The following is a 27502-nucleotide window of genomic DNA, read 5'->3' as shown; positions in this document are numbered from 1 at the left end:
GGCAATTATTTTTATGGCTTTTTGACTTAACACTGAAGGCTGCTTAACTTGCTTAGCCAAAACCGGTTTGTTACTGCTCCATTTTTATATGCTTTAATAAAGCATTTCTATACTACAGTCTGCTGGCCTTTGTGCTTTTTGAATTGAATTTATCCTTTTTGAGGCTGTTCAGTTGCTGTACTTGCAAGGGTTCTGTTACTTTAATACTTTGGTTTCTTCCCATATCCCAAAAGTGTGCATTAGATGAATTCATGATTTTAAATTTTCTGCATGTGCCTGCGTGGTGTATATATTATGGAAGAAATGTCTGGCAATCTGCATTCGTTGCGTACTTGCCTAGTCTCTGTGGGTCACAGTGGCCGTTAAAGGTGTCGCTATAGGAATAGGGTATAACTTGACAGCACTGGATTATCAGCAGTTCTTTTCAAACAGCAAAAGCACTGGATGCCTTATTAATTCACAGCAGTTCTTTCAAACACACTGACTTGCATTCTTTTCTCATCACTCTTAGATTTCACTGTATCATGTCTTTTCCTAATTTCTTAAGTTGCTACCAGACCATAGACCAGTTAGGCTTAATGACTGCAGTCACAGACTGGTATGCCCAGCTAATTACTCCCCTGTTGATAAATAATGGGAGGGAGGGAGGGAAGGCCTGAGGTAAATTTCAGGTTTGCTATCCACTCAACTAAGTCGGAAATAAAGGCAGTGTGGGACAGGCTTTGCTTTTGCAGAAAAGTTGGAGTTTTTTTTGTCTAGAGAAGGGAGTTGATTGGAAGAGGGAGCTGTCATGCAGCAAGCCTTATTTATGTAGCAATGTAGATTTCAATCCATTCATCTTTTATTTGTGTTGCTATGAGTTTTATGCAACAACTCTGTAGGCCAGGCATAGATCACCTAGTAAGAGTATGTAGAAGACAAAAAAGAGAAGCATGGCTTTTAGACATGTAAGAGAACTTGAATTCACACCAATGATTTTTAGTGAGGAACTGCATGGCCTTTTCAAGTTGGGTAGTTATTTGAATAGGCACATATTGAAGGATGTACTGTATTCTTCTATGAGCCCAGTGAAGATAGAGAAGAGAGGAATGATTGCCTGTTTTGATGAAAAGAGATGCTTTTAGTAAACAGTCGGGCGATGAGGAAGGCTTTCATAACATCATGGACACGTAATGGTGAAAAGGCAGCTAATTATCCTTAAAGGTGCTTAGGTCTCTAATAACCCTGTCTGTTTTAAGGGGTGGTGCCATTTCTGTGGTAGGTATGCAAGAAGCCTGTTGCCCAGCTTGAGTTACCTGGTATGGCTGTATTGAGCGAAAGCTGGAAGTAAAACTAATTAACCTGCCAAACATGAACTAAGGACTGGTAAACTCAATATAGCTGACAGTGACCTTGGAAGTGAATAACATGATGGTGAAATGAAGGCTGGGCATTCTCTATATCTAGGAGGCAAGATGGAAAGGCAGTGCAGCAGAACCACTGGGCTTGGAATCCAGAGTCAACTACTCAGAGGGATGGCAGAGTAGAAATGGTGTGTGTGAATTGTGATGAGAGAGAGATGTGCTTAGAAGACAGTAAGGGATGTCATCCAAATTAGTGACAGACTCGTGGCAATCAGGCTCCAGTGTAAGTATAATGCAGTATTCATAATCTCAGCATATGCCCCACAGCAGGGTTGTAACAGCGAGGAAAAGATTGCATTTGGGCAACAGTTGCAGGACCTAGTAGATTAAGCAGGACGGCATGACTTGGCATTATACTGGGGGACCTGATTGCAGCTATCATGACAGAATAGGGTATGAGGACTGCCTGGGTCAACGTGGTTGTGGCAGCAGGAGTAAAGGAGAAATCATGCTAGACTTGTCTGCAAATGGATGTCCAATACATGGTTCAGCAACAGAAACGGTCACAAGATCACATACAAGAATGGTCAACATGCAACTCTGGTAAATTCTCCTAGTAAGTTAAGGGCACTGGGGGTAGAATCAGTGTTTGTAACGTCATTCCCAATGAAACTGTCATCCAACAGCATAAACCACCGTTTGTCACAGTAGGTGCAACCAGTGGTCAGAGAAGAGACTAAGATTAACAGAGGATAAGCTGAAGACCTGAACGTTTACCAGAGTGAAAGCAAAATAGTTCAAGGAAATACTCAGAACTTCAGAACCTCAGAAAGACGAGTAAGCAGGTGGAAATGAAGACAGATGGCAACACCATAACACAGCTTGTGTGAGGAATACTGAACAGATGTGTTGCTGAGCCAGGTATGGAAATGAGGTTACATAAGGAAAGCTGGTGTTGCAAGGCAGAATCCATGAAGTCATCAAAAGAAAGAAAGGAGTAGTGCAAGAAAAAGTGCAAGGTAGATAAGTCAGACCAGGCTTAGAAGGAATACTGGTTAGCTACCTAAGGGAGCAGTTGCAGTATTGAATGTATCGGAGGCACTCTTCCAGTTTCTTAAAGTAACTTAGTAGATGGCTGAATTTCTGGTAGAAAGTCCTAGAAACATTGTAAGAATTAATGCAGGGTATGGTAAGGGTGACACAAGTACACAGTGTCTGGATGCACAGATGGATTCCCAGTGGGAGTAGATGTGCATCAGGGTTCAGCTTTCAGTCCACTACTGTTCATATTGCTGATTATACATTGGCAAACAGATTGAAGGCGACAAGTCAACAAAGTTGCTGTATGCAGATGATGTGGCATTCCAGGCACAATCTGAACAAGAACTTCAAAGAATAAGGGAATAGATTGCAAAACTGAAAGCACATGGAATGAAACTAAGTACAGATAAGGCCATTTTAATGACTGCAAATGGGGAAAATCAGAAGCTAATAATTGTTAAAAACCTGGAAACAAGCAAACAAACTGGTACAACAAGAGGTCCTGGTCAAAGCAAAGCCCAAAGCACTCCAAAAGAGAGGAGCTTCATCAGAGAAGTACAAAAAGGGCACCAAAACCTTTTTGAACCTAAGACTTAGGTTCAAAAAGGTTTTGGCACCCTTTTTGTACTTCTCTGATGAAGCTCCTCTCTTTTGGAGTAGCGAAAACGCTTGTTGTCTTTCCACAATAAATTTGCGTTAAGGAATATTACTTTGTGCTTTGGGCTTTGCTTTGACCAGGACCTCTTGTTGTACCAGAAGCTAATAATTGTGATAGAAGAGAAAATAGTGGAACATGTTAACAGGTTCAGTACCTGGGAGCGGTGGTTGAGAAGTGAAGGCTGAATGATGAGGTCAAAACTAAAATCAGAGGAGCTTGCCAACCAACTGACAAAGAATGTCTGGGGTAGTTTATGACAGAAGAATGCCAAAGAAGCTGAAAAGTAAGGTGTACAAACAGTGTTGTGGTATAGAAACCTGGGCAGTGTAAGGAACCTAGAGGTGATTGAGGTGAAGTGCCTGATATGGGTGGTAGGATGCACACTGTGGGAAAGTGAAGAAATGAGAAAATCAGAGCAAAACCCAAGTAGCACCAGTCGCAGACAAGGTCCAAGAAAATAGATTATGGTTGTTCAAGCATGTGTCCAGGAACGCAGAAGACAATCTGGTGAAGAGGATTTGGGACAGACAGGAAGAATGCAAGAGGAAATGAGGGTGTCCAGCAATGAGATGGATGGATTATGAGAGAAGATCTGTGAAGTTAAGCATGACTGTAGAAGAAAGTAGAAGACTGACATTGAATAGAGAAAGAGGTAGTGATGGTTGACCCCGACACCCTGACCTCATGTAGAAAATACAGAAAAAAGGAAGTTGATGACTATGATTATGATTATTGCAAAAGTTCCTGTTACCCAGTGCTACATTTTTTGGAATTCAGCTTTTGGCTATGATCCTGACAACACAGGTTTGACAGAGTTAAGCCCTCTTGGAGGATCAGTGTTTCGAGGGGGAGTTGATAATGGCTAGAAGATTGCAGTCCTCTACAGACTTGACCAGTCCAAGGCCTTTAAGGTCACATTTGACATCAGAGAAGTACCTGCCAAATAAAAATGCCCCCAAAGTAGTGCTATGGGGTACACCACTGTTAAGTTTCTTGTAAGACAATGTACCATTAATTCTAACCAAGTGGTAAGATGGGTACCACTCATTTAGAATTAATGGTACACTATCAGTGAACCAGTTGGCAGTCCTTGATTAGCAGGTGTCATGGACTGTTTTCCATAAGTTGGCCAGAATGTGCTGATATGATTTTAAGATGTGAATTAGTACAAGGTCATTGTCCTGTTGGTTAGTCTAAAACAGCTGTTTGTCTTTATCTGAAAAAAAAAAAAAAAAAGATTACTACCACTACTACTGTCTATACTTGTGGGCCTCAACAACTGCTAAACAAAAGTGCCTGGTAGAGAGGAAAGGTTGTTAATGTTCTAGAACCATTTTTCATTAACAAAACTATATCCACAGTTTCCAGAATAAGGAAGGACTTGAAGGAAGGCAGTTTCTTATTTAGTTTACTTGAGTTAAGTAGTGCTACACCGATATTTGCCAGACTGGAATTTATGTATAAAAGGTTGGTAGCCTGAAGTGACTGAATTGATTAAAAAGGCTGTTTGGGAGTTGAGAAAGACTTAGCCAGCAAGCAAAGCAAAACAAGCAGGACTGTCTTCCATCTTCCTCCAGGATGACACACATTGGGCTTCCTTGAAAGAATGTCAATAATTTAGCCAGTTAAGTTCAGTTATCTTTTGCTTTATTGTGGCATCATTCTTTGCGTCTGTAGGCTACTGCACAAGATTTTTTTTTTCTAGCCTTAGAGACACTTGTAGAGCTCCATCATATTCCTCTTATAATCTAAGTGGCTGCATTTACATGGACAGTGACCATATCATAGTCATACTTGGTATGGATGGGACTTCAGTGCCTTGGTGATATGGCATATTCTAGCACCTGAGAGGCAACTGATTGTTACCCTATCTTTACTCAACTTTGAGTGATGCATCATTGTGGAGCTATCTTGAATAAGTAAATTGGCATGGTGAATGGACTACTGTTGTAAACTTGGGCAGACCAGTCTGATGACTGCTGATAGTGATGGTGGTAGAAGAAACTATTTGTGGTGTGAAACAGATGTCAGGTGGGTTGCTCAGGATTGGCTGCAGCACATGTGTTTGTAGTGCTGTCTTAGGTTCTTAATAATTTAGTAAATGATTTTTGGAGTATCCTAGCATAAGAAGGTTTTATGTTTGTCTTAAAATGTTTGTATGACGGTAGTATGGAAAGTACAAGGTCATACCACTAAGGACAGTATGGTGGTAGTATGAATAATACCCACTTTTATACTTATTATCATCCAAAAGTCTCTTTTACAGATTTCTTATTTTTGTACTACAATGGACATCTGCTGAATTACATTATTATTGTATATATTTCTATCGTATTTTGCTTCAGTATTTTGCAATGTTTCATTGATTATTTTATATTGTATTTTTACCTCCGTCTTTGTAATGTTTTATTGCTTATTATGCTCTGGAGCTTTTCTCCCTAGGCCTCTGCTGAAAAAGGGCACTAGCTCAGCCGGACTATCTCAGTAAACAAATGTCAAATAAATAAATAAATACTGATACCCGGTTTGTGTGAGAGGTTTGCTGCCAGTTGTAGTATTTGTACCTCCCACAGGTGGACTCATTCTATGGCAATAACAAACAATTGCCAGTGAGCATATGGCATTTTATACATTGCCGAAAGGAGCCTAGTGATAAAAAGGCTGTCATCCTTTGGCCAGAAGCAGACTGAGAGCATATAGTTGATCTAAAGACATTAGGTGGCATTGTTACATGTATATGTGATATTTAGCAGCCCTTGGTCTATCTAGGTGGGAATGGGTCCTGTACGATATATAAAGGAATGGTGAAGCAGTGAGAATAGTAGCACACAGTATAATCCACAATACAGGGAGCTGTATAATATATTGGGGGAACAATATAAACAGTTACAGGAGAGTCCAGTGCATTGCAACTTCATTCCAGAGCAGCACATTATAGTACAATATGATACTGTATAATGCAACACTACTCACTGTAGCTCAGTACTGTGCAGCCCAGGAGAGTTGACAAGTAGTATAGTGTAATGTGGTACAGCACTGTAAGACTCAGCATAATAAACTAACAGTACTCAAGGAGTCTACAGGATGAGTGCACCTAAGCATCAGACAGAAATGTTACAATGAAGCACCAGTTACTGGTGTATGTATGTCCAGTAAGCACAGATGCCAAATCATGATAATCCAGACACCGGAGATACTGTTGTATCCAAGACTTCATGTAGTGCTTAATGCAATTTGTAAAATGTCCCAAGATTCTACCAGGCAGATAACACATTAGGCTGAATGTTCCAAGAGACATTTGATGCTATAGCTGCAGGTGCTACAACACAATATTCCAGGTGTCTTCATTAGGTTTGGATGACGCAGTAATAAATAAAGTGCATAAGAAAAGTAGAAGTAATGCAGCAAGGTATGCAATGTAATCACAGGAAGGCAGCAAACAATCCACCATGGCAAATATACAGTGTAGCAGTATAGAATGACACTGTCTCAACAAGGTTACACTATAGAAGGGGAGTAAACAGACAGCCACAGCAAGAATACAATATAGCAGGATAAGTTTTCATTCAGCCACAGCTGAGCTATGCACAGCAGCTACTTCTCACATCAGCACTTCATTGTCATGTTTGTGTGCAGGAACATACAGATTATTATGAACATGCTTGGCTTTCAGTTTACATATCTTGCAAAATGCTTCTTTCTGGTAGAGATTCTGCATAATGTATTCAATAATGGACGAGGCTTTCTGTTGTGCTTACTGCAATGTATGCTACATGAGGCTTGGATTTTAACTGCACAAACTTTTTGACATTATTACTGCCACAACACATTCTCATGTTATTGTCTTTTTAAGTTCCATTACTTTTGCAACACTTCCTTTCTTACTTTCTCATTTTGCCTATTTATTTGAGTCACATTTTGTCTTGTACATATCCATGTGCTCAGTTAAGTATTTTGACAATGTGCAAGTGGTTTTACTTGTTCTGCACACATCCATAGCTTTTGATAAGGTAATATTTGTTTCTGAGAATAGGCTGTCCCTTTTTCATCTTTTATGTATTACTGGCAGAGCTGAGTTTTAGTGTCTAGACTTAGTAAGTTGTGTCCCCAGTGAGCTTTTTCAAGAATATTTGTTGGTGTATTATTTTCATTTGTCTTTCTTCCGTGGTTCTAAAAAAGAATAGATTAAGGGTGCACATTTTAAACTTTTATATCCAGATTCCATGTAATGGCTGTGGCTTGAAACTGTGTTCATATACCCATTGGTATATCCCACTTTTGAAAAAGATCAGAACAGACACTGACATTTTCTGTTAGATTCCAATTATTTCATAATACTTGCAGCAATGATTATGCATTTGAACTTTGGTTTTTACTAAGTGTAGTCGCACAGCTATGTTGTTTACAACTTTGTGTTGCTTATGGTCAGTATCAGATATAATGTTTATATAAAAGGAATGGAGGGTGAATCGAGGGTGGAATGAAAATGTAAAGACTGTAATATTTTAACCATCTTGTTATGCTGAGTAGCTCAATGTGGTTGCATTTCCTGTGTTCATAATAAGTAATAGTCAGTTGGATAGGTACATTACTGGTGTAGTGTAGTCAGAGAGAATTTAGTGATAGGAAGAGCATTGGAGGTGTTGGGTTTTAATACCATTAATCTAAGACCAAGGCATGCTCTGCTTAGAATATAAAACTATGATTTTAATGAAGTGCTAATCACTGTTTAACTGAACTAGTCCCCTCTTTGTGCTTATATATACATTCGTGTGTGTGTATGTTGCATGGTAATCAGTACTGATCCTTTGTTTTCTTGAGACCCATATGTGCTTGCATCCATGTTTATAGTAACATATTTGCATTTTATGTAAACAATCGTTTTCCTTTTTTAATATTTTAGTCATAAAGCGACTGCATTCTGAATCATCAGTTGCTGCACTTCACTCTGGAAGGGGAAGAGGAGATGCACGTTTATCAGACCTGAATATTCAAAATCAGACAAAAGAGCACAGGCCAACATCTTCCAGCAATGTTGTAGGTTCAGAAATTGAGAAAGGCATCTTGCCTAAAAGAAGTTCATCATCATCAGCTCTGTTAAATCTCAGAAATGAAAGGTTCGTATTGGATTTATGATGCTCCAACACTATCACAAATGTGCTTCCAGTAGTGATACTCTGTCCCTTCATTAATATCAGTTTTATTGATTTTCAAAAATAATCATGAGTGGGATACATGTTCAATGATTTGTGCTAGAAATTTTCTGATTGAAGTCTGCATAATACTGGAGGAAGAGACATTCCAGGAACAAATCTTTTGTCTTTATTTCTTTTGCCTCTATTCGCTGCAATGTTTGGGCAATGAACTCTCATTTGACTATCATGTATTTATTGTTAGTAATTTTTTTTACCTCCCATCTAATTACTTTTGTTGTGTCTTTCGGTTTTTCCCGGTTAGGGGTCGTCACAGCGGAACTCCGGTCCGCTGATGATTGGCAGTAGATTTTTACATGCCGAGTTGCCAGCTCTGATGCACAACCTTCAATGAAGGTATGCCCATTCACGCATGTCTCTACACAGAAGACGCTCAAGCTGAGAATCGAATGGGACGTCTTACTGTGAGGCGACAATGCTACAGCAGCACCATCTAATTACTAAAGGCATATTTTTCAGGTGAAAAAAATTGTGCCGTCATATTCTTCCATCACCATGCCCATACTTGAATACAGTGCCCCTGCTGGCATATATTTACCCAGACTTATCACCCAGCTCAGAAAACCTTAACATTTACTCACAAAGAAGATCTCGGCTTTTGGCTTTATAAGCTTTACGGAGTGGCTAAAAGCCCCCTCTATATATTCTGTGTCTTACAGACTTCTGTACCGTGACCCATGTCTGGCAGACAAAGCAGCAAATGTCCCTGACCTGTTTGATCTCTTGCACTTTCATAAAACTGGTAGCATCACAAATTCCAGCTCTGTGGATCTAAACCTACACTGGAACATAGATAATCTGTTTGTCATGATCCCAGAGGATCATCTACCTATGGAATAAACATCCTGTCCATAGCAAACAAAGCAGCTCCCTAGCTCCCTTCAAAAATAATCCTGATAAATGAATGGAGATGTGTAAATTCAGTCCTGCCTTGTCCGTGTCTACGTCCCTTGTGGAAAAAGGGTGTAGGTAGTGGAAACTGGAGTGGCTAGGCAGCAAATTGTCTATTCAGCTAATTGCCTACTATCTATCTATGGACTTACGAACCCTTGAGAAGAGGTGCTCCACCAGCAACCATGTTGAGACGGTACATTCTGGGAGACAGCACCACCTCTCATCCAATTGAATGGTTGGGATTTTGGAGCTCCATGGAAGCTGGCTTGTACTCAGGAAGCAGTCCTAAAGTCTTTCAGCAGGAGCTCACTGGTTGCAATCAGAGCCAAGGACCCTTTTTTCCAGGCATTCTTCAGGTGCCCTGCATGGCATGATGCCACCAGTTAAGGAGATTCTACTGGAGTCTTCTACTTCATGGCTGATAAAGTAGACCAGTAACATTAAGCAGTTGCATGGTTATTATGGGACTGCTACTTGTGGTGCAGCTTTGCACCCTGAAGGAACATGAACTGATGTCATCACCAAACCATGCACAGGTGTCCACTGTCTCCACATCACCTTTGGCAGGCAAAACTCTGATAATCGGTGCACAGTCATCTGACCTCCAATGTGTGCCTTTTGCATGCTTTACTGCATAAGCATGTACCTAGTGCTGGCATTCCTCCTCTGAAAAAGGCCCTACAAGGTCAAATAGGTTCTTTTTTCCAGTTTTAATGACAGCCATGATTCTCATTGTGTCCTTTGCTTGGCTAGTGATATTGGTGTTGTATTGTTGTTGGAGATACCAGTGGCTCCAGAGTCGCTATGTATTTATGGATAATTTTTGGTGCAAGACCCTTCTAGCTGGACCCCATGCATTTGATATAATCCCCACCAGTCTTACTGTAGGTCTTTCTGTCTTACAGCTAAACCCCTTGCAGGATCATTATCTAGCAGAGTGGAGAACCTACATCAACTCATATATTGGAGTTAGAGGAAAATAGGCCCCTTAGAAAGGAGGTTTCACATAAACCAGGTTGAGCTACAGATGGTGCTTTTTGCCATGATGGTTCTGAAGGAGTATTGAAGACTAGAGCTCGCATTAATCTGGATATATAACCATCCCATTTTGTGGTACCTAAAGGAGCAGAGCAACTCTTATTCATACCCCCTTTACTGAGGTGATGTGGGTTTGAGTAGACATAAATAGATGCATCAAGCTCTCAGTTATTTATATCCCAAGAAAGTGAAAATGCTGGAGGACTTTCTGAAACTGCAACAGCAACCTTCTCCTGCAGCTGGGGATTGTCAAGTTTTGTCTAGTTAGTTTTGTTGGAGCAGATTACTGTAGATCAGAGCATGTGTATGTACCATTTAAGAAGCATTTCCAGATGCAGCACATGCCTATAAATACAGAGCACGTGCAGGCAGCAGTGCCATTTTGAGATAACAGCCAGAGTGTTAGCATGTATGAGTGTGATAGTCTCTTTATACGTTTATGTTACAAAGCCTCATTCCTAATATGTTTCTGCGTAATAAAGCTGCTTGAACAGAACCAATGAATGTTTGTCTGTTTTATTCTGACCAGAGAAGCAACAGTTACTATCCAAGGGAACATGATCTTTCCTGTCACATGCATAGTGCAACAAGACAAGGAGCTATTTGAAATGGAGCACATTCTTACTGTGCAGGTATGAGCAAGGGAGATGTACTTTGTCTCACAATATTCCCTGATTCTGGGCTTTATCACAATGGTCAGAGAAATTAGACCAAAGTCCATCTTTTTTCGGTTGATGTGGTATTAGTCTTCTGGATCCTAACACTGCAAGAAACCCTCCTGCAGCAAATGACAGAAGATGGTTGGGATAACAGTTAATTCCACCTCAGTGTATGGGTTCTGGTTTAGATTCCTTAGTCACACCAGCCTTCTGGCTTGCAATTAGCAAGTATGAAGATGTAACAGTGATGCTCGTTTGGAGGTGAGAGGGACATAAAGTGGCAGATTTTAATCCGTGTTATTTTATCCCTGCTTGACACTGACCAGTGCTGGATTACTGTACATTATCAGAGGATTACCCTTATCTCTTATACTCCATTCTTTAAATTTTACACTTGAGACTGCCTTTCAGCACATCCTAAGCTTCCAGTTTTAGTTAACGTCATTATTTTGCTAATCTCTGACCAGCTTTGTCCCTGCATTCCCCTTTCTTCTGATTACCAGAGTGACCTGAAAGGGCTCCGAAATTATCTCTGTGACCCCCCCCCCCTTTTGGTCTAAGCAACATTGATTCTCACTTCTCATGAAAATGGCAGTTACCGCAAATTCCCTGTATAATTGATCTACTCTTACAGGACAAGGAAATGCTCTAAATTTTACCAATCTCGCATAGCACAAGGGATCACTGATCCATTCCAACCTGCCAAACCTGCATTTGACTACTTTGATTGAATTTTGATTCCACTAAGGCACCTTCTCTCTGTGGACATGCAGATGATATTAAACAGGGCTAGAAAACTCACCTGTAGAATATCCTATTAAGCTAAAAGGAAGGGATTTTTTTTAGTTGGTGCCACAAAATGAACCAAGACCCATCTAAGGCAGAAACCCCTCGGGTTCTCCACTATCTGTGTGAAATGCTCAATTCAGGCCTTTTTTACTTCTCTATTAAAATTCAACTTTTGACCATTTCTGATTGTCCGCTTTTAGATCTGCCCTTTCTTCCTTATTCTAGGTAAAACAATTTCTGAAAGTGATTTTGCATATCTGACCACTAGGAAAACAGGTAGCTCTTCCCTTGGGATATCAACTATGTCTCAGAAAAATTAATTTTTCCACTCATTGAACTAGTTCATCAAACTGATTTGGAAAACTGCCTTACTCCTTGTTCTGAGTTCAGATATGGGGTATCTGAGTTAGAAACTTTGTTGAATCAGCCCTTCCTCATATTTCATACGGACAGAGCAACCTTAAGAACTAGCCATTCCATTATGCCTAAAGTGTGTTTAGCATAACTGATAATGTATTTACCTCATAGACACAAGGAATAGGGTTTGATTCTGACTCCTCTATGCGCTAGGTTTAAAATGGCCCTACAGGGCAGTTTAGTATTCACTTATGCATTTATAACAGCTGCTATCCATTATAAGGGATGGGGGCTGGCATAATTGTTAAGGCATTTACGTCACAGACTCAAGGTATAGAGCTTGATTCTCACCAGTGAGAGGAATTTTCTAGGTTTAAAATGGCCTGGAAAGTCTGCTATCCTAGCACGTATCTATGAACCTATAAACTGGTATCAGAATTCACTTTGAAACAATGCATTCATATATATGTCTTCTTACCTAACCTAAGAATAAGGGAGAAAGAATATATTCTGAATATCCATATACAACTTGGATACTACATCAACAGAAAAGAACACAACATTTTTGAGCTTCTGACCAGCTTTTCATCTCTTTTGATGGAAAGAAAAAGGGCAACTAGTTTCGACACAACAATTTCTAAATTATTAAATCGTACCATCCATTTTTGTTACACTCACTTTGGTAAGTCCCTGTCTCAGAAGGCTAAAGCTCACTCCACCAGAGCTTTGCCTACTTTTAACACATCTTTGAAAAGGGTGGACCATGCCATGAGGCAGCTACATGACCTTCCGTTCACACCTTCACCAAACATAACAATACTGTTTGATTTTCCATGGTCAGAGTAGGATTTGCTAGATCAGTTCTTCATGACCTCCTAATCTTCTGTTCATACTTCCTGGCTATTTAGGCATTGGCGATCGTCCCATATAGCTACATACTACCACTGCAATGATCTAATGATGAACATAATACAGTTATGTAAGTAAATCTATCATAACAGTAGATGTTCAAATAGATCACTATTGCAATACTACAACCCTTCCTCCATCCACTTAATTTTTTCTCTCTCTATTCTTCCTTTGTGGAGATGTTTTTTATGCCCAGGATGGGGTCCTTTTAATTCCTGTCTGTCTATGCCTCTACCACAAAAATATCCAAATTTGGTAACCTGGCCAGGTTACTTTTATATGTCATACTCTCTTTATCAGAGAGGCAAGAAAACTCTGAATTTTGGTGCCCATGCATCTTCTTTTATATCATCAGGCATTCAAACAGTGTGAGTGGAAGGCTCCTAAATTTTTTGTGTACTGGCTGGGCAGCCAACCCTTGTCAGGATACATTCCAAATAGCTATATGCTACTGTAACAGTGATCTATTTGAACATCTACTGTTATGGTATGTTTACTTACACAACTGTACTTTTTGCTGTCCACTGATATGTAGCACAGAATTCTTTACAGTTGGGTAGCTTCCTATCCATTTTTAATATGTCCCAGTCTATTGTCCTTTCAGTTTTAGTTATTTCTGTTTCCACACAGCTCTTCCATTTGCACTGTGTGCTCCCATCTAATATTACAACACCTAATTTAAAAAGCATATACTCTACACAGCTCTTCCATTTTGCACTGTGTGCTCCCATCTAATATTACAACACCCAATTTAAAAAGCATATACTCCTAACTGTATTTTAAGGAATCCCCTAACTGTTTACCCATTGTGTGCTTATACTGAGTGATCTTTTCCATCATTGTGCACCCTTTGTCATGCTGTTTGGGAAATGTGTTACTCACTTTCTCCTCCAAACTACGAACAAACCACGAAGGTCAGTTGTTAACACTAGTTATAAAACAAGGATTTCTAATATGTAGAGTACTATTCTTTTATACTTGTAGACTGTGATACAGGTTGTACCTTCCTAGGCATTACTTGGTCTTCCAGTAACTCTGTATAAAATAGTTAGAGATTTCCACAAACCATAATATCCCAAGCATTGTGAAGTCTTCTTGCCAACTCACAGACCATCCCCTCCATGATGACAACCAGGTTAATCATATAGTTATACCTGTCAACCTCTTAGTGCAAGAGATCTGGAGAGAGCCTAAAATAATGGTGGTGGTGGGACAATAGCCCAAAAATAAAGACAGAATTTAAAAATTGCTCTTATAAACATTGAAAGTTGCTAGAATAATATAATTTGTGTTTGTATGGATTTTCTGAAGGATATGAAGTCTGAAACTTAAATGTATCATTATTTAGTGACTTCAGTCCTCGGTGATTTACTGTAAAACACCAAGTTTTTTGAGGAACAGACCAAAAATATGAGGCAAACAGTTGAGAGGTATGCATATAGTATGGACTTGTAACCAGCTATTAAGGTTAATAGTCCAGCTTATATTTAGCAGGACTTCTCTGTGTAAACTAGTGAACCAATGTGGTAGTAGCACAATAAATGTAAATTAGACTTCCTGTACTAAACATCCTGCATATATTGAATGCTCTCATTAAGATGAAGCAGCTTTGAGTTGCAAATATTAGTGCTCTTTTTTTCTTCCAGAGAGTTACTAATAAAGTTGATTTTGACATTAGCCTCTGTCTATAGCTGCATAACGTGGATGATTTTAAAATTGTAGTAGACAGAGAAATAAATAAATAAATATCAAGCTTCACACAATGAAGTTAGTGTGATGAGGCCTTGCAGAGAGTGGGAGGGATGGTGCTGCAGAATAAACCTTTTACAGGCACAATAACAGCATTAAGCATACAACTGAATCCGCTGTGCTGTGTGAGATCACATGACCAAGGGATCGCAGTATATATGAGGCATGCCAATATAAACAAGAGCACCAAAATAAAGTATCAATTGATTTTATTATATAAATGGGGAGACAGGGCAGTCAGAAACCAAAAAAAACGGGAGAATTGGATTTTAACCCTTATATAAATGGCGGCGGGCGAGACAGTTTTTTGGGCAGCCACGCTTCGGTCCTTGTCTCCTCCTTTCGGCGGTCCCGGGGGGCAAAAAAAAGGGGGAAATTTCTTTTGGAAAAAGAGCCTTTAAAATTTTTTTAAATTGGGTTTTTGGTTTTTTGGGGGTTTTGTGAAAAAAATTAAAAGAACCCAAAGGAAAATTTAAAAAATTGGGGGGCCCTCTTTTAAATTTAAAACATTGAAAGTTGCTGAATAATAAAAGATCTGAAGTAGGATATTCATTTGTCTGCAACCTGTGGGTTATGGATCCGATATCGGACCCAAACCCCATGGTTTTCCAGCTATGGATCCAAGCTCTCAGCTCCTCCCTCACCCATAATGCCCTGCTCTACCCTCATGACCTCAGATCTGTTTGCCCCCTGGTGACTGGATTGGTTTCTGCTCTCAGCTAAGTTATTTTTTTTAAAGTTTTTTAATTTTTGTGGGGGAAAGTTTAGGTTTTTTTGATATTTTTTGGGTTTAAAATTAATTTTTTTTCCCCTTTCCCTCGCGGCGGGTGTGTGTGTGTTGGGGCCTGTGTTTTTTTTTTGTTATTTTTAGTAGCTGAAAGATTGGGAGGGCTGAACAGCCCAAATCTGTTTTTTTCGAGTGGGGCCCGGGCTTTTTGAAGGGCCGGGGGTTGAACACCTCACATCTGGATGTTCCATTTGTGCAGGGTTCAACCCCGGGGGGCTTAAAGGGCGGGGGCCCGTTTCTTGGGGGGGGACGGGGACCTTCCGGGGAGTAATGGTTTTTTTCCCCCTTGGCACCCCTCCTGGGGACTCAACCTCCCGTTTCTGGGGGAGGGGGATGCTAAAAAGGCCCGGAGGGAGGGGGCGGGGGGCCGGAGCCTTTGTTTACCCATTTGGTTTGTCTCCTCCTTTCGGGGTCCCGTGTGTTTTTCACGGGTCCTGAGGAGGAGGATCTCCGTCGAGGTTTCGAGGAGGCACTACCCCGGTAGCCTGGGAGATCTAATAGCCTTGGATGCTGATCTGGCCCGGATGATGAGAAGGTTCATCCAGGCCCAGATGCAGATGGGAGTGTTTTGCCCCCCCTTGGGGGAGCTAAACCCCAAACCTTTGCTCCTTCTCCCCCCTACCGGGTTGGAGCAGCTGAAAAACCGGACCCGGGGGGTGGGGGGGAAAACTGGTTGGGACCCGAGTGGGCCGGACCCCTCTCGAGCCTGGATCCGACCCCCGGACCCGGGGGATCAGGGGCCCCCGGTTTCGGGCGCACTGCCCCGGGATCCGGCGCCGGGCTGGACCCCGGAGGGGAGCCGATTGTCGGATCCTTTGGTCGGGTGGCCCCCCTTTGGGGATGTAGTGGAGAGGGCCCTGTTGAGGGTCTCCGGACCCCGGCACTTGTTCCCGGGCCGCTCCTCTGCACTGGGCCAGGCTTCCACCACCCCCTGGGACGGGTTTGGGGTTTTTTTGGCTTGTGGAGGACTCCTCTGACAGCCCCCAGAGGATGCCCCCGGGATACGTCAAAAGGGGGCACATTTGGTCTCTCACAAAACACGGACTTGGAGGGGGGGAAGGCTACGGTCACCCCGGGGTGTTTTTTGGAGACATCATGGAAATGGTTTTAAAGGGGGGGGTCTGCCCCGTCTTCCTCGGAGAGTCCGTGTTCTTGGAGGCATTTGAAGCGGGCCCCTCTACCTCTTGGGTGTCCTCCTGCCGACCCCTGGTGGACCTTTTTCCACCAGGGCGTGGAAGGGACATGGACCAAAAAGGAGATAGGATCCTTAGCCCCACCGGCCCGGGAAAGGGGGGGCCATGTTGGGGCCCGGGGGAACTGGCTCAGGAGAGTCCCCCAGTTTCCCCCAGCAAGGAGTCTCGGGTGATGGACCGCTTGGGGAAACGGATGTTTAGTTCAGCGACCTTCTCGGTAAGGGCGCTGAACACTTTTATTAGGATGCAGCGAGATCTTATTAAAGAATACGCTGCATGAGTCCATTTCGGAGGAGGACAGGTTCTGCACCCCCAAAGGCCACTCTTAGGTCAGTTTTACCCCGGGGGCTACTCTCCCATGCCGGGGGGCCCCAGAGCTGGGGACAGGACTGGGCACTAGGGAGGCCTGGCTGTTTCTTTAGCCCTTCAAAACGTTTTGGGGCGCCCCTTTTATGGTTCTGCCTTTTTTGGAAAAGGGAGGGCCCAGGGGAAGGACGGAAGGCGCTGTCTGCCCTCCGGGAAACCGTTTTCACCCCAGAGGCCCCTAGGAACCGGGTCAGAAGAAGATTTGGGTTTCCCAAGTCGCAGCAGTCCCAGCCTGCTCCCGGGCAACCAGTCCTTCCGTGGGGAGAGGAGGACAGGGAGGGGCCCCCCCTAGAGGCAGAGGGGCTCCCAGAAACTTGGGGCCAGGGAACCTTTCTCTGAACCCCCCAGCCCCCGGGGGGTTGCCCGACTGCCCCCCTCTGGGGGGTCGGGGGGGTTCCCCGGGCATGGGATTTAAAAATGGCCCGCTGGGTTCTCCAAATCATATCCAGAGGATATCGCATTTTCCTTCACCTTCCAAATTTTCCCTCCCAGGGTCCACCCGGTCAGGGGGGGTTTTAGAAATTGGCCTTTGCTAAAAAAAAGAGAAGGCCCCCCCCCAGACCAGATCGGATCAGGGTTCTACTCCAGGTTCTTTTAGTCCCAAAAAAGGGGGGAAACTAAGACCAATCCTAGACCTTCTCTCTTGAACTGGCACCCCCCAAAAGAAAAATTCGAATGGTCACTTCTCCCCCCTTCTGGGAGAAAATCACTGGATGTGCTCGATAGACCTCAAGGAGCGTACTACCACATCCTATGGACAGGCGCCCAGGAGGTTTCCCCCTTCGGCTGGGAGCCAGTCACTACCAGTTCGGGTCGTTCCCTTTGGTCTCACCACACCCCCCAGGGTGTTCACCAAAGTATTAGCAGTGATTGCCGCCCACCTGAGGCTTCAGGGGGTGCAGGTCTTTCCCTACCTGGACGACTGGTTTCTTACCCCCCAACAAGGCATCTTTTTATTGGCGAGACTCCTTTCTCCATCTTGCTTTTCTGGGCATCACAATAAATACAAAAAATCCAACCTCCCCGCTCTTAGATTTTTTAGGGGCCAGGTTTGACACAAGGAGTTTAGCCTTCCTCACTGCGGACAGAGTTCAAAAACTGCAGCTCCAGGTGCGGGCCATTCTCCATCAAGTTCTGTTCCCGGGGGGTTGGTCCTGAGGGCTCTAGGGTCCATGGCAGGCTATAGCACTTCTTCCTCTTGCCAGGCTCAATATGGGATTCTACAGTGGACGCTCTTAGTACAGTGGTCATACCTTGCTCTCCCCCTGCATCATCCCATGCGATCAGCAAGGCTTGCAAGCGGTCCCTCTTGTGGTGTCTTCACTCCCCCAATCTCCACAGATGCCGCCCATTTTTTGCTTCTCCCCCCCTCGCCCCGGTGACCACGGCCCCCCCCCGCCTCGGGTGGGGGGGATTTGGCCCGGGCGTCCAAGGCACGTGGACGATTCAGAGACCTTACTGCATATCAACGTTCTAGAGATGAGAGCAGTGCTCTTAGCGTTGCTAGCACTTCAGGACTTTCTTCCCTTGGGAGCAATTGCGATTCAATCGGACAACATGTCTGTGGTCTGGTACATCAACAAGCAAGGGGGGAACAATGTCTTACCCCCTTTGTCGAGAAGCCATGAGAGTTTGGGAATGGGCAATCTCCACCAACCGCTTTCTAATAGCCCCATTCGGTCGGTCCAACATCCTAGCGGACAAGCTCAGTCGCACCATTCTGACCCCTTACGAGTGGTCTCTCAATTTGTAGCGGGCGCATATTCGGGGGGAACCCTTCATGCGATCTTTTGCCTTCCCTCAAACACCAAGTCGACAGTTTTTGCTCTATACCTCCTCCGGAGGTACCCCAAGAGCGCTCTGGTGCATGCTTGGCCACCCGGTCTTCTGTATGCTTATCCACCCTTGCCTCTGATGCTCCAAGTTCTTCAGGAAGCCTCTGGGGTGGGTTGGCGAATGATTCCCGTTGGGCCGTTTTGGCCGCGGCAGAGCTGGTTCCCCTTCCTAAGGTCTCACTCGGTGAATCCTCCTTGGATTCTAGATCCCATTCGGATCTGATATCCCATCCATCCTGCATTCCTCCTCCGAACCCGGACAACCTGAAGCTGACCCCTTGGCTGCTCCAGTTCCACTCTTGATCAGGACTCCCCGGGATTTCTCACCGGGTTTAAAGGGAATTTGGTGGCAGCTCATAAACCATCCACTAGAAAGGTTTCAAACAAGTGGAAACGTTTTTTTTTGTGGGGGGCGGCAAGGCCTAATCCTTCACGGTTCCTCTCCTTTAGTGCTTGATTTCTAACCACCCCTTTAAGATGGTGCCAGCAGTTCCACAGTCAAAGTACAACTGGCGGCAATTTCTCATATCACATTGGCATGACTCTAATCCTCTTATGTCAGCCAAATTGTGTAAAATTTTCTTAAAGACTTTTTCTCAGGCCCCTATAAAACAAGCAGTTCCTCCTTGGGACCTTTCTGGTCCTACAGGCCTTGACCGCCCCTTCGAGCCAGCGGCTACGGTGATCTCAATTCTTGTCCTACAAGACAGCCTTTTTGGTAGCCATTACATCCAAGAGAGTTTCTAACTTCAAGCATTATCAGCTAAACCTCCTTACTTGGTATTTCATCCGACCGGTGTCTACCTCTAGGACCAACCCGTCCTTTCTTCCTAAATATCGCTTTCTAAGCAAAGGATCAATCAATCCATTAACCTCCCTGTTTTCTTCCTAAATATAAGCAAAGGTGAATCAAAGCTACATTCATAGATTGTTACAGGAACTTAGTTTTATCTGAACAGGACAGCTGTCATAGGGAATCCACCATTATTTTATTTCCTTTGCAAAATTCAATTTGGAACCTATTTCCAAAGTTTTCTCTGTCCTGGCATTTCACAGTGATTTTATTGGCTTATCAAGCTTCAGAAGGGAACCGGAGTGTGTTCATGCCCTTTCAACCCGGTCAGTATTACCCCGGCAGCCTTCAAGGCTAGGATTCCTCTAGATGATATTTGTGCAGCAGCCCTGTGGGCTTCATCTCAACTTTTATTTCCCACTATAAGTTGGATCTTTTCATCTAGGGGTAGGCATCCTTTGGCCCTTAGCCAGGTGCTCGAATATCCTTCCATGATGGCCGCCCAATGATTCAGGTAGCACAGACTCTGTCCCCCACGGTTGCAGACAAATGAATATCCTACTTCAGATTTAGGGAATTATGTACTTCACCATAACGTTCCATCTGAGTAGGTGCATTCACTTTGTCTGCAAACCTCCCGTCTCCATCTCCACTGGGCCTTTCAGTTTCCTGCATATTCTATGTTACCCTTTTCAGGTGTTGTTGCTTTGGCAAACTCGATCTGAGGTACATGAGGGTAGAGCAGGGCATTATTTGAGGAGAGCTGAGAGCTTGGTCCATTTCTGGGCCTCGGTCGGCCGACCCGGTAAACCCCGGTTCCGACAAATTGACACCAAATAGAGAGGTTAGGTAACCCTCTTTTTGTTGTTTTCTAGGATTTCTGTTAAGACAAAGATTCATCCTCGGTGATTTCGGGAAAACCCAAGGTTGAGACCAATGAGGCAAAATGGGATGCTTTTAAAAGGGCTTAACAGCTGGTCCCTCATTCTTTTCTTTAAAATTGGGCCGTGTGACAAATGTAAAATTTGCTTCCGGGCCAAAAATCCTTTCTTGGCTCCATTTTTTTGAATCGGGGTTCCCTTTCGAGGAGTTACTAAAAAGGTTGTAACCTCTCTTGGTGCTTGGGGGTGATTTATTGGCCGGAAAAATAAATTTCAGGGGGGCTTTTTTGGGGGGACCTTGCCGTAAGGGGTGCTTCAGGACCTTTTAAAGGGCCCCAGCATTAGCTAACGTCCGCTTCTGTTGGGCCCAAAGGGTCGTAATATGACATCCCATAAACCCAAAAGCACCCAAAAACCCGGGGTTTTATTTTTGGAGGCTCCAAAAGGGGGAAGAGCTAAAGGGAAAAAGGAAATTTTAAGGGGGTTATTTTTTTTAAATTTGGGGTTTGAGGGTTCCCCCAAAATGTTAGCAGATCTAGGAAAGAAACAGAGAAAAAATTCCACCATACACTTTGAGGATTGAGGAGTGACAAAAGGGGGGTGGAAAAACCCGGTTTCCCTGACCCCTTTAAAGGGCCAAAAATTGGTGAAATTTGTGGCCAAACAAAATATAAAGTCCACGACAAAATTTTTAAAAGGTTTTTACAGGTTTCCCGCCCAAACTGGTGATCCTTTAAAGGGCCCCCAACAGACTTGGTATGGGAAGGGTGAAACGGAGTTTTCAGAACTTTACCAAAAAATTGGAATGGTAACACCCGAGCAACCCTTAAAAGGGGATATAAGCAGTTTTAATGGAGGATTAGTGGGGTTTAAGAAAAATTAACAGTTTGGGACCTAATTTTAAAAAAAATCCCTTTTTGGGCTAAAAAAGAACAGAGGCCCCGGCAATCCAAAATAGGGAGTAAAGCCCTGCCCAATGCGGGGTTTAAAGGCCCCTAACTTTACACCTCTTGGCCTGGGGAAAACGAGAGTGAGAAACTAGAAGGATTGGTGAAATCCTTTTAGGTTCCCCGGCCAAGAAGAAAGGGGAAGGGGCGAAACAACAAAACTGTGGAGTCGCCCCAAACAAAGAAAAAATGGTAGCGGAAAAAGGGGCAAAGGGGTCCAGCAAAAGGGAAAGAAGACTAAGCTTCAGGGATCCTAAAGGGGGGGGTGCCCTGAACAGGGGGAAAAGCATTTTCAAACCTGGCCCCTAAAAAGAAAAGGGTTAAAAATATTTGAATATTTTTTCCCAAACGAAAAACCCTTTAGGGGGTTACCCGGGCAGGATTTTAAATTAAAATGTTGAAAAGAAATTAGAAAGGGCCGCCCGGCCCCCCGGGAACCGGAAAACATAATTTTTGGGTTAAAAAAGGGGGTTTTCCAATTTTGGTTCCAGTTTAAAATATAAAATTCGGGTGTATGGAATTCTTCCTTGGGAGACTGTGGCCTTGGCCTTCGGTTTCCGACATCACTAAAAGAACCCCGGGCCATTCCCCTTTCAGGTGGGACCAGCTTCTTAATTAGGCCCGGCTCAACCCCCCCCGGGTTTACCAAAGAGGCAGTATTTCCCGAAACCTTCCTTTTTTCTTTTGGGATGTTCAAGGGCCCCCCAGCATCTCTGTATTCAGAGATAAATCCCTTTGTTAAAAGGAAACCCAAAATGCAAAAGTCTGTTTTGTAGAACCTGGAATTCCCAATTTGGCATTATTAATTTTTTGAGGTTAACAAAAAACAGATATACAAAAATGGTAACTTTTCAAACAACAAAAATCAGCCAGGTTAGTTCTAATGTTAATTTGGCCAACCAAAAAAAGAAAACCATTGGAACCTTATAAGGGTTTTACTTTTTTGGTATACCAGGAAAAAGCTTTAAAATTACCGTGATTTAAAGGGGTCCTTTGGTGTGGTTTAAAATTTCTTTAAAAAACCTTCCATTGGTGCTAACCAAAATGGTTCCCATTGTGATTCACGGGCAGGAATTAGGGAATGGCAAAACCCATTTTTATATGTTCTTAACAGTTGTTGGTTTTTCAAGCCCCCAAGGGTTTTCCTTGGGAACGATTTTAATCGCAGAAAATTTTTTTGGCTTAAAACCCTACTGCTCCCTGGTCAAAAGCCCTTTAATTTGGGAATTTAAAATTTAAACCTCCAACGGTTTTTAAAAAATCGAAGCAATAAATGTACAATTGTAGAATATCCTTTTGCCTAAGATTTGGGTTTTAAAAGGTTTATAAATTTTTAAGTGGGGCACCCCTGGGATTGGTACTTCCCCCAAAGCCAATGGAGGGGGTGATTAAATTTTTTTCAGCAAAAAACCCTTTACATTTTTGGATCTGTTGAAATTTTTTTTCCCCCTTATTTTTTTGTCCCCAACTTGCTCCAAGGTTTTTGATCATTGTTTTAGCCTTGGAAGTGGCCTCTAATTTTGGGACTGGGTTGGGTTTTGGTAATTTTGGCATCAGGGGGTTTCCCGTCCGGGAAACCCGGGTTCTCGTTTCCCCTTTTGCCAGTTCCATTACTGTAGGATATTATACTCTATCTCCTAGGGGTTTATGTAAGGGAAGGGTTTCTTTGCCAAAAATTTATTTTGATATGCCCTTTTTCGAAGTTAGTATACTGTGCCTCTGTCTAACAGTGACACAGAAGTGATACCAGGGTAAATCTACGATCTCCCATCCACTCATAAAGATTCCTCTTGAAGAGAGTCAATGAGGGACTCTGCCTAACCTGGACTGGGATTTTATTCCAGAGTGAAGAGAGCCTCTGGGTTATGAATCTGTCCCTCCAGCATGTCCTATTTATTTCGGTGCTGAGGTTCAAGTCTCTCCGGCGTAGCTCGATGGGATTTGGATTTTCTGAGGTGCAGCATGTCCATTAATTCCGGGTTGGACATGGCTTTATACGTCAGGCACAGATCGCCTCTGAACAGGCGGTATGCCACTGAGTAGAGCTGGAGTTTCTTTAACCGGGCAGCATATGGCATCTGTTTGAGCCCTTTGATCCTCTTGGTGAGGTACTTTTGGGGTCATTAAGTTGCTGCAGGTGTCTGGTAAGGTACATCCCAAAAGGGGCATTGTACTCAATTATGGGCCTGATGAGGGATGAGTAAAGAGGCACGATGATGTCCCCTGATCTAGATGTGAATCCCTTCATGATTAGGTGGGCTATATAAAATGTTTTTCTAACCACTTTGGCCATGTGGTTGTCAAATGAGAGATTGCTATCAACTTGGGTCCCCAGGTCCCTAATTACTTCTTCTGTACTTAATGGATTACCACCTATGTGGTAATTTGTGGGCACTTTGTTTTTGCCAAAGGGGATGACTATACACTTTTTGGCATTTAGCTTGAGGCCATGGCTCTGGCACCAGTTGTCTGTTTCTATGAGGCCCTTTTGGAGGATGCTTGTGTCGGCTGGAGAGTCGATTATGGCGCCCAGTTTGCAGTCATCTGCAAACTTGGTCAGCCACAGTCCTTCCGTGTTGGCCTGTACCTCCGAGAAATATATACCGAACAAGAGGGGTCCCAGATGATGTTATGACCTTGGGGAGTTTGATTAAGTGACAGATATTATTGGAGATTGTATGACCTTGGGGAGTTTATGATTAAGTGACAGATATTATTGGAGATTGATTGGAGGGATGAAAGATTTTTGCTGAAGGCAGTTGCAGTTAATGGCAGTCCTGTAGAAAAAGAAAATAAATGGATAAAGCAAAGAAAGATATATAAAAAAATAGAAAGCATGAGAAAAAGTGACTCCCATATGTTCGTTTTATATGTTCTACAGTTCATTAAAACATGAAAGACAAAAATATTTATGTTCAATTATATATTGCATAGTTTAAAATATAGTAAATTGAGAAAAACAAACCATCATAAGCAAAACAATAAAAATAAATTGAAAACCTGAAAAAATAAATGAAACTGTTGTGTTGTACAGTTTACTAACATAATACAACAATACACTATTCTAATCCCACTAGCTTCCTGTTACAGATGATCCAGTTTTCTTCAGTCTCCCATGGAGCACTAACACATTAAAACATTAAACAGAATGATCACAACATATCCCTGACATCAGATGGCAATAATAGATGCAGGTGCTAGACCTACTTTACTGTGCTGATGCAGGGACAGAGTGCTTACAGTAAAAAGGTGATGTTAAGTTGTCTATCTCGCCTTCATTCTTGCTGGATGGGTTCGGAGCCGACCTCGGCTCCGACTCGGCCACTCTAAAAGCTTGAGAGTTGGTTCCACCGGCTCGAGGCTCCCCTTATATCCCACAATGCTAGGCGAGAGTTACCTCAGATCTCGTTTGCCGCTACAGCTTCGAGGTTGGTTGTTTCTACCGGTTCCTGGTGAGTACTATTTTCTTGTGAAAATTAGTCTTTAAAAACCCCTTTAAGTTAATATTTTTACTTAGTTAGTGTAGGTTAGAAAACTTTTATTCCCTAACCGAAAAATTTCCTTTTCTTTCCCCAAGAACCTTTGGTTCTTCCCATGGGCCTATAGGCCTTTCCTTCCCTAGTGGAGTGTGTGTGTTTATTGTAGTTTTGATTACTAGTATTACTACCTTTTTTTATTGTATTAACCTGACAGGGTATAACTAGTGTGTTTGTGTGTGTGTTTGTGTACACCTGTTCAGACAAAAATGTCTAAAGAAGCAAAGGTCTCAGTTCAAGAAGTGTGATGCGTGCTGTCAGAAAATGTCTCTGACAGACGCTCACACTTCTTGTGTCTATTGTCTGGGGCCTTTGCACCTGCAGGACTCCTGTGCTGTGTGCCATGGCTTCAGCCCCAGGGTCCTGCAGGAAAGAAAGAATAAATTAATTCTTAGAGGCTTACTCAAGCCAGAGGATTCCCTGTCTGTTTCAACAGGAAGCCCTCTAAGGCATCTAGGTCTTCGGCTCCGGCAACTGAGCCGAGACCTGGGATTTCTCAACCTTTGCCTTCATCGGCTCCGGCTGGAGCCGATAAGTCTCAGTCCACAGTTTCTGTGGCTCCTCGGCTCCGGAGCCGAGGTTATAAGTTCCGTGTCGGCTCCGACCAGACCTTCGGAGCCGACAACTAGGAAGAGGTCCAGGTCACCATCTCTTGGCTCCGTTCATTCGGCTCCAGGATCTCCCCTGCTGTCTGAACGGAGCCAAAGATCTCACTCCTCTAGGTCATCGAGGTTGTCGGATCATGACCTTCAGAGGGTAGTGAGTCGACTACTTAAGTCCGAGGCACTGGCCCAGATGCTTCAGAGCCCGACTCATCAGTCGATGCCTGCCCCGGTCCATCAACACATTCCTCCTTCGCCTCTCTTGAGTTCGGAGCCGGGTCGTGTCGGAATCGAGACTGTGATTACGTCGGAGCCGATACAATTGTCTTCGGCTCCGTCGTCGGCTCCGTTTTCTTCTTTGGAAGAATCTCGGCGCCGGACTTCCCTCGTCGGCTCCGAGGGGGTGAGTGGCATCGGACCCTTGTCCAACCCCCTTCTCCCTCTCGGGGCTTCGGCGCTGGTGAGTTCGGCTCCGACATTGGCCTCGGAGCCATCACTGTCTGTGCCGAGGGGGGTTCTTAGCTTCTCGGAGCGGGGACCTCTGGCTCTGCCTGACAGGGGGGCATTCAGGTCATGCGGTGTGTTAGAGCCTGGCTCTACTCCACAGTCGGCTCCGTCCGCCCCTCCCTCTATGGTGCCTCAGGCTAAGTCGACTCACTCCCTCATCCTGGACCGCAGAGAGCCAGCTCCTCAGGAGCCCCCTGTGGGGATTTCATCCTCTTCCGAGGCCTCTCCTGATTTGGCAGAAGAGCCCCCTCTGAAGAGGAAGTGTAAGAGGAAACACATTGACTCACCTGAGTCCATCACGTCAGACACAGATTTGGATGATTCTGAGGGTTCCCCGGGTTCCCCTTCTGAAGATGTCTCATTTGCAGACATTCTGGAGATCCTGAAACAGAGGGGAAATTGGCCAGCCCTCAACCCTTCGGAGGGCGAATCTGTGTATCTTGAGGCGTTGGCTCTCGTCCTTCCACCTCCTGGGTGTCCCCCTTGACCTCCTCATGCAGGTGGTTGCTAAGAAGGCATGGGCGGCTCCTGCTTCTGTGGATCCCACTCCCAGGAGACCCTCTAAGTTCATAACAGCTCCAGCAGACAAACAATTTTTAACAAAAGGAGTTTCTGTGGATGCTATGGTGGTAGCTGCTGCCACAAAGAAGGAACTAGCTGATCCTTCAGTACCTGTCCATCCACCTAACAAGGAATCTAGGTCCATGGATAGGTGCAGGAAGCGGATGTTCTCCTCAGCGACATTTACCATGCGTTCGCTGAACTACCTGTGCCATTTCACTCGTCTTCAAAGGGACTTGTTCAAGGAAGCGAGTGAAATGTTAAAGGATCCTACAGCTGCGGGTTTCAAGACAAAATGAACACGCAGCTGGCTACCCTTAATCCCATATCCAACTCCTCCATGCACCTCCTCTCTTACGCGGCTGATGGAGCGAGCAGAGCCGCAGGGACAGGTGTGGCCTTACGTAGGCACGCCTGGATGCGGCTATGCAATTTTGCGGACCCTTTCAAGACGTCTTTCACGAACTCCCTTTGATGGATCATCTCTTTGGTCCTCAAGTGAAAGAAACCCTGACTAGGTGCGAGACTGATGGCAAGACCCTTTCTGCCGTCGGAGTCCATTTCTCGACTCCTTCCAGGCCTTACCCCAAAGGCCAGAAGGGTGGAAAGATGTGGTTCCGTAAACAATCTCAAGGGACTTAGCCTGGCGCACAGAGTCGTTTTCCTACCAAAGGCAGAGGTGGGAATAACAATGGTAGACGTCGCCCTAGAGGCAGGGGGGGTCCGCAGAACCAGGGCAATCGGGAAGCCTTCCCTGACAAGCCTTTCAGCATCCCTGAGGTGTTGCCCGACTGCCCATCTTCGGAGGCAGTCGGGGGAAGATTGTCACTGTACCCAGAAGCCT

General features: G+C 43.9%; 1 protein-coding gene across 3 annotated transcripts in view; it reads left to right on the top strand.

Moving 5' to 3' along the window:
• The window catches only part of ARMC2 (armadillo repeat containing 2), a 1279645-nt gene that overhangs the window by 302846 nt on the left and 949297 nt on the right, over positions 1-27502 (top strand). For all 3 annotated transcript variants that reach the window (XM_044065306.1, XM_044065323.1, XM_044065313.1), the window contains exon 5: positions 7946-8159. In XM_044065306.1, coding sequence (XP_043921241.1) covers positions 7946-8159 — 214 coding nt within the window. The remainder of the gene's footprint in view (positions 1-7945; positions 8160-27502) is intronic.

The sequence above is a fragment of the Protopterus annectens genome, chromosome 1.part0 (assembly GCF_019279795.1).
Source record: "Protopterus annectens isolate FY-2018-M chromosome 1.part0, PAN1.0, whole genome shotgun sequence".
NCBI lineage: Eukaryota > Metazoa > Chordata > Ceratodontiformes > Protopteridae > Protopterus > Protopterus annectens.
The sequence above is the reverse complement of the archived record's forward strand: the minus strand, read 5'-3'. Positions and strand labels throughout refer to the sequence as shown.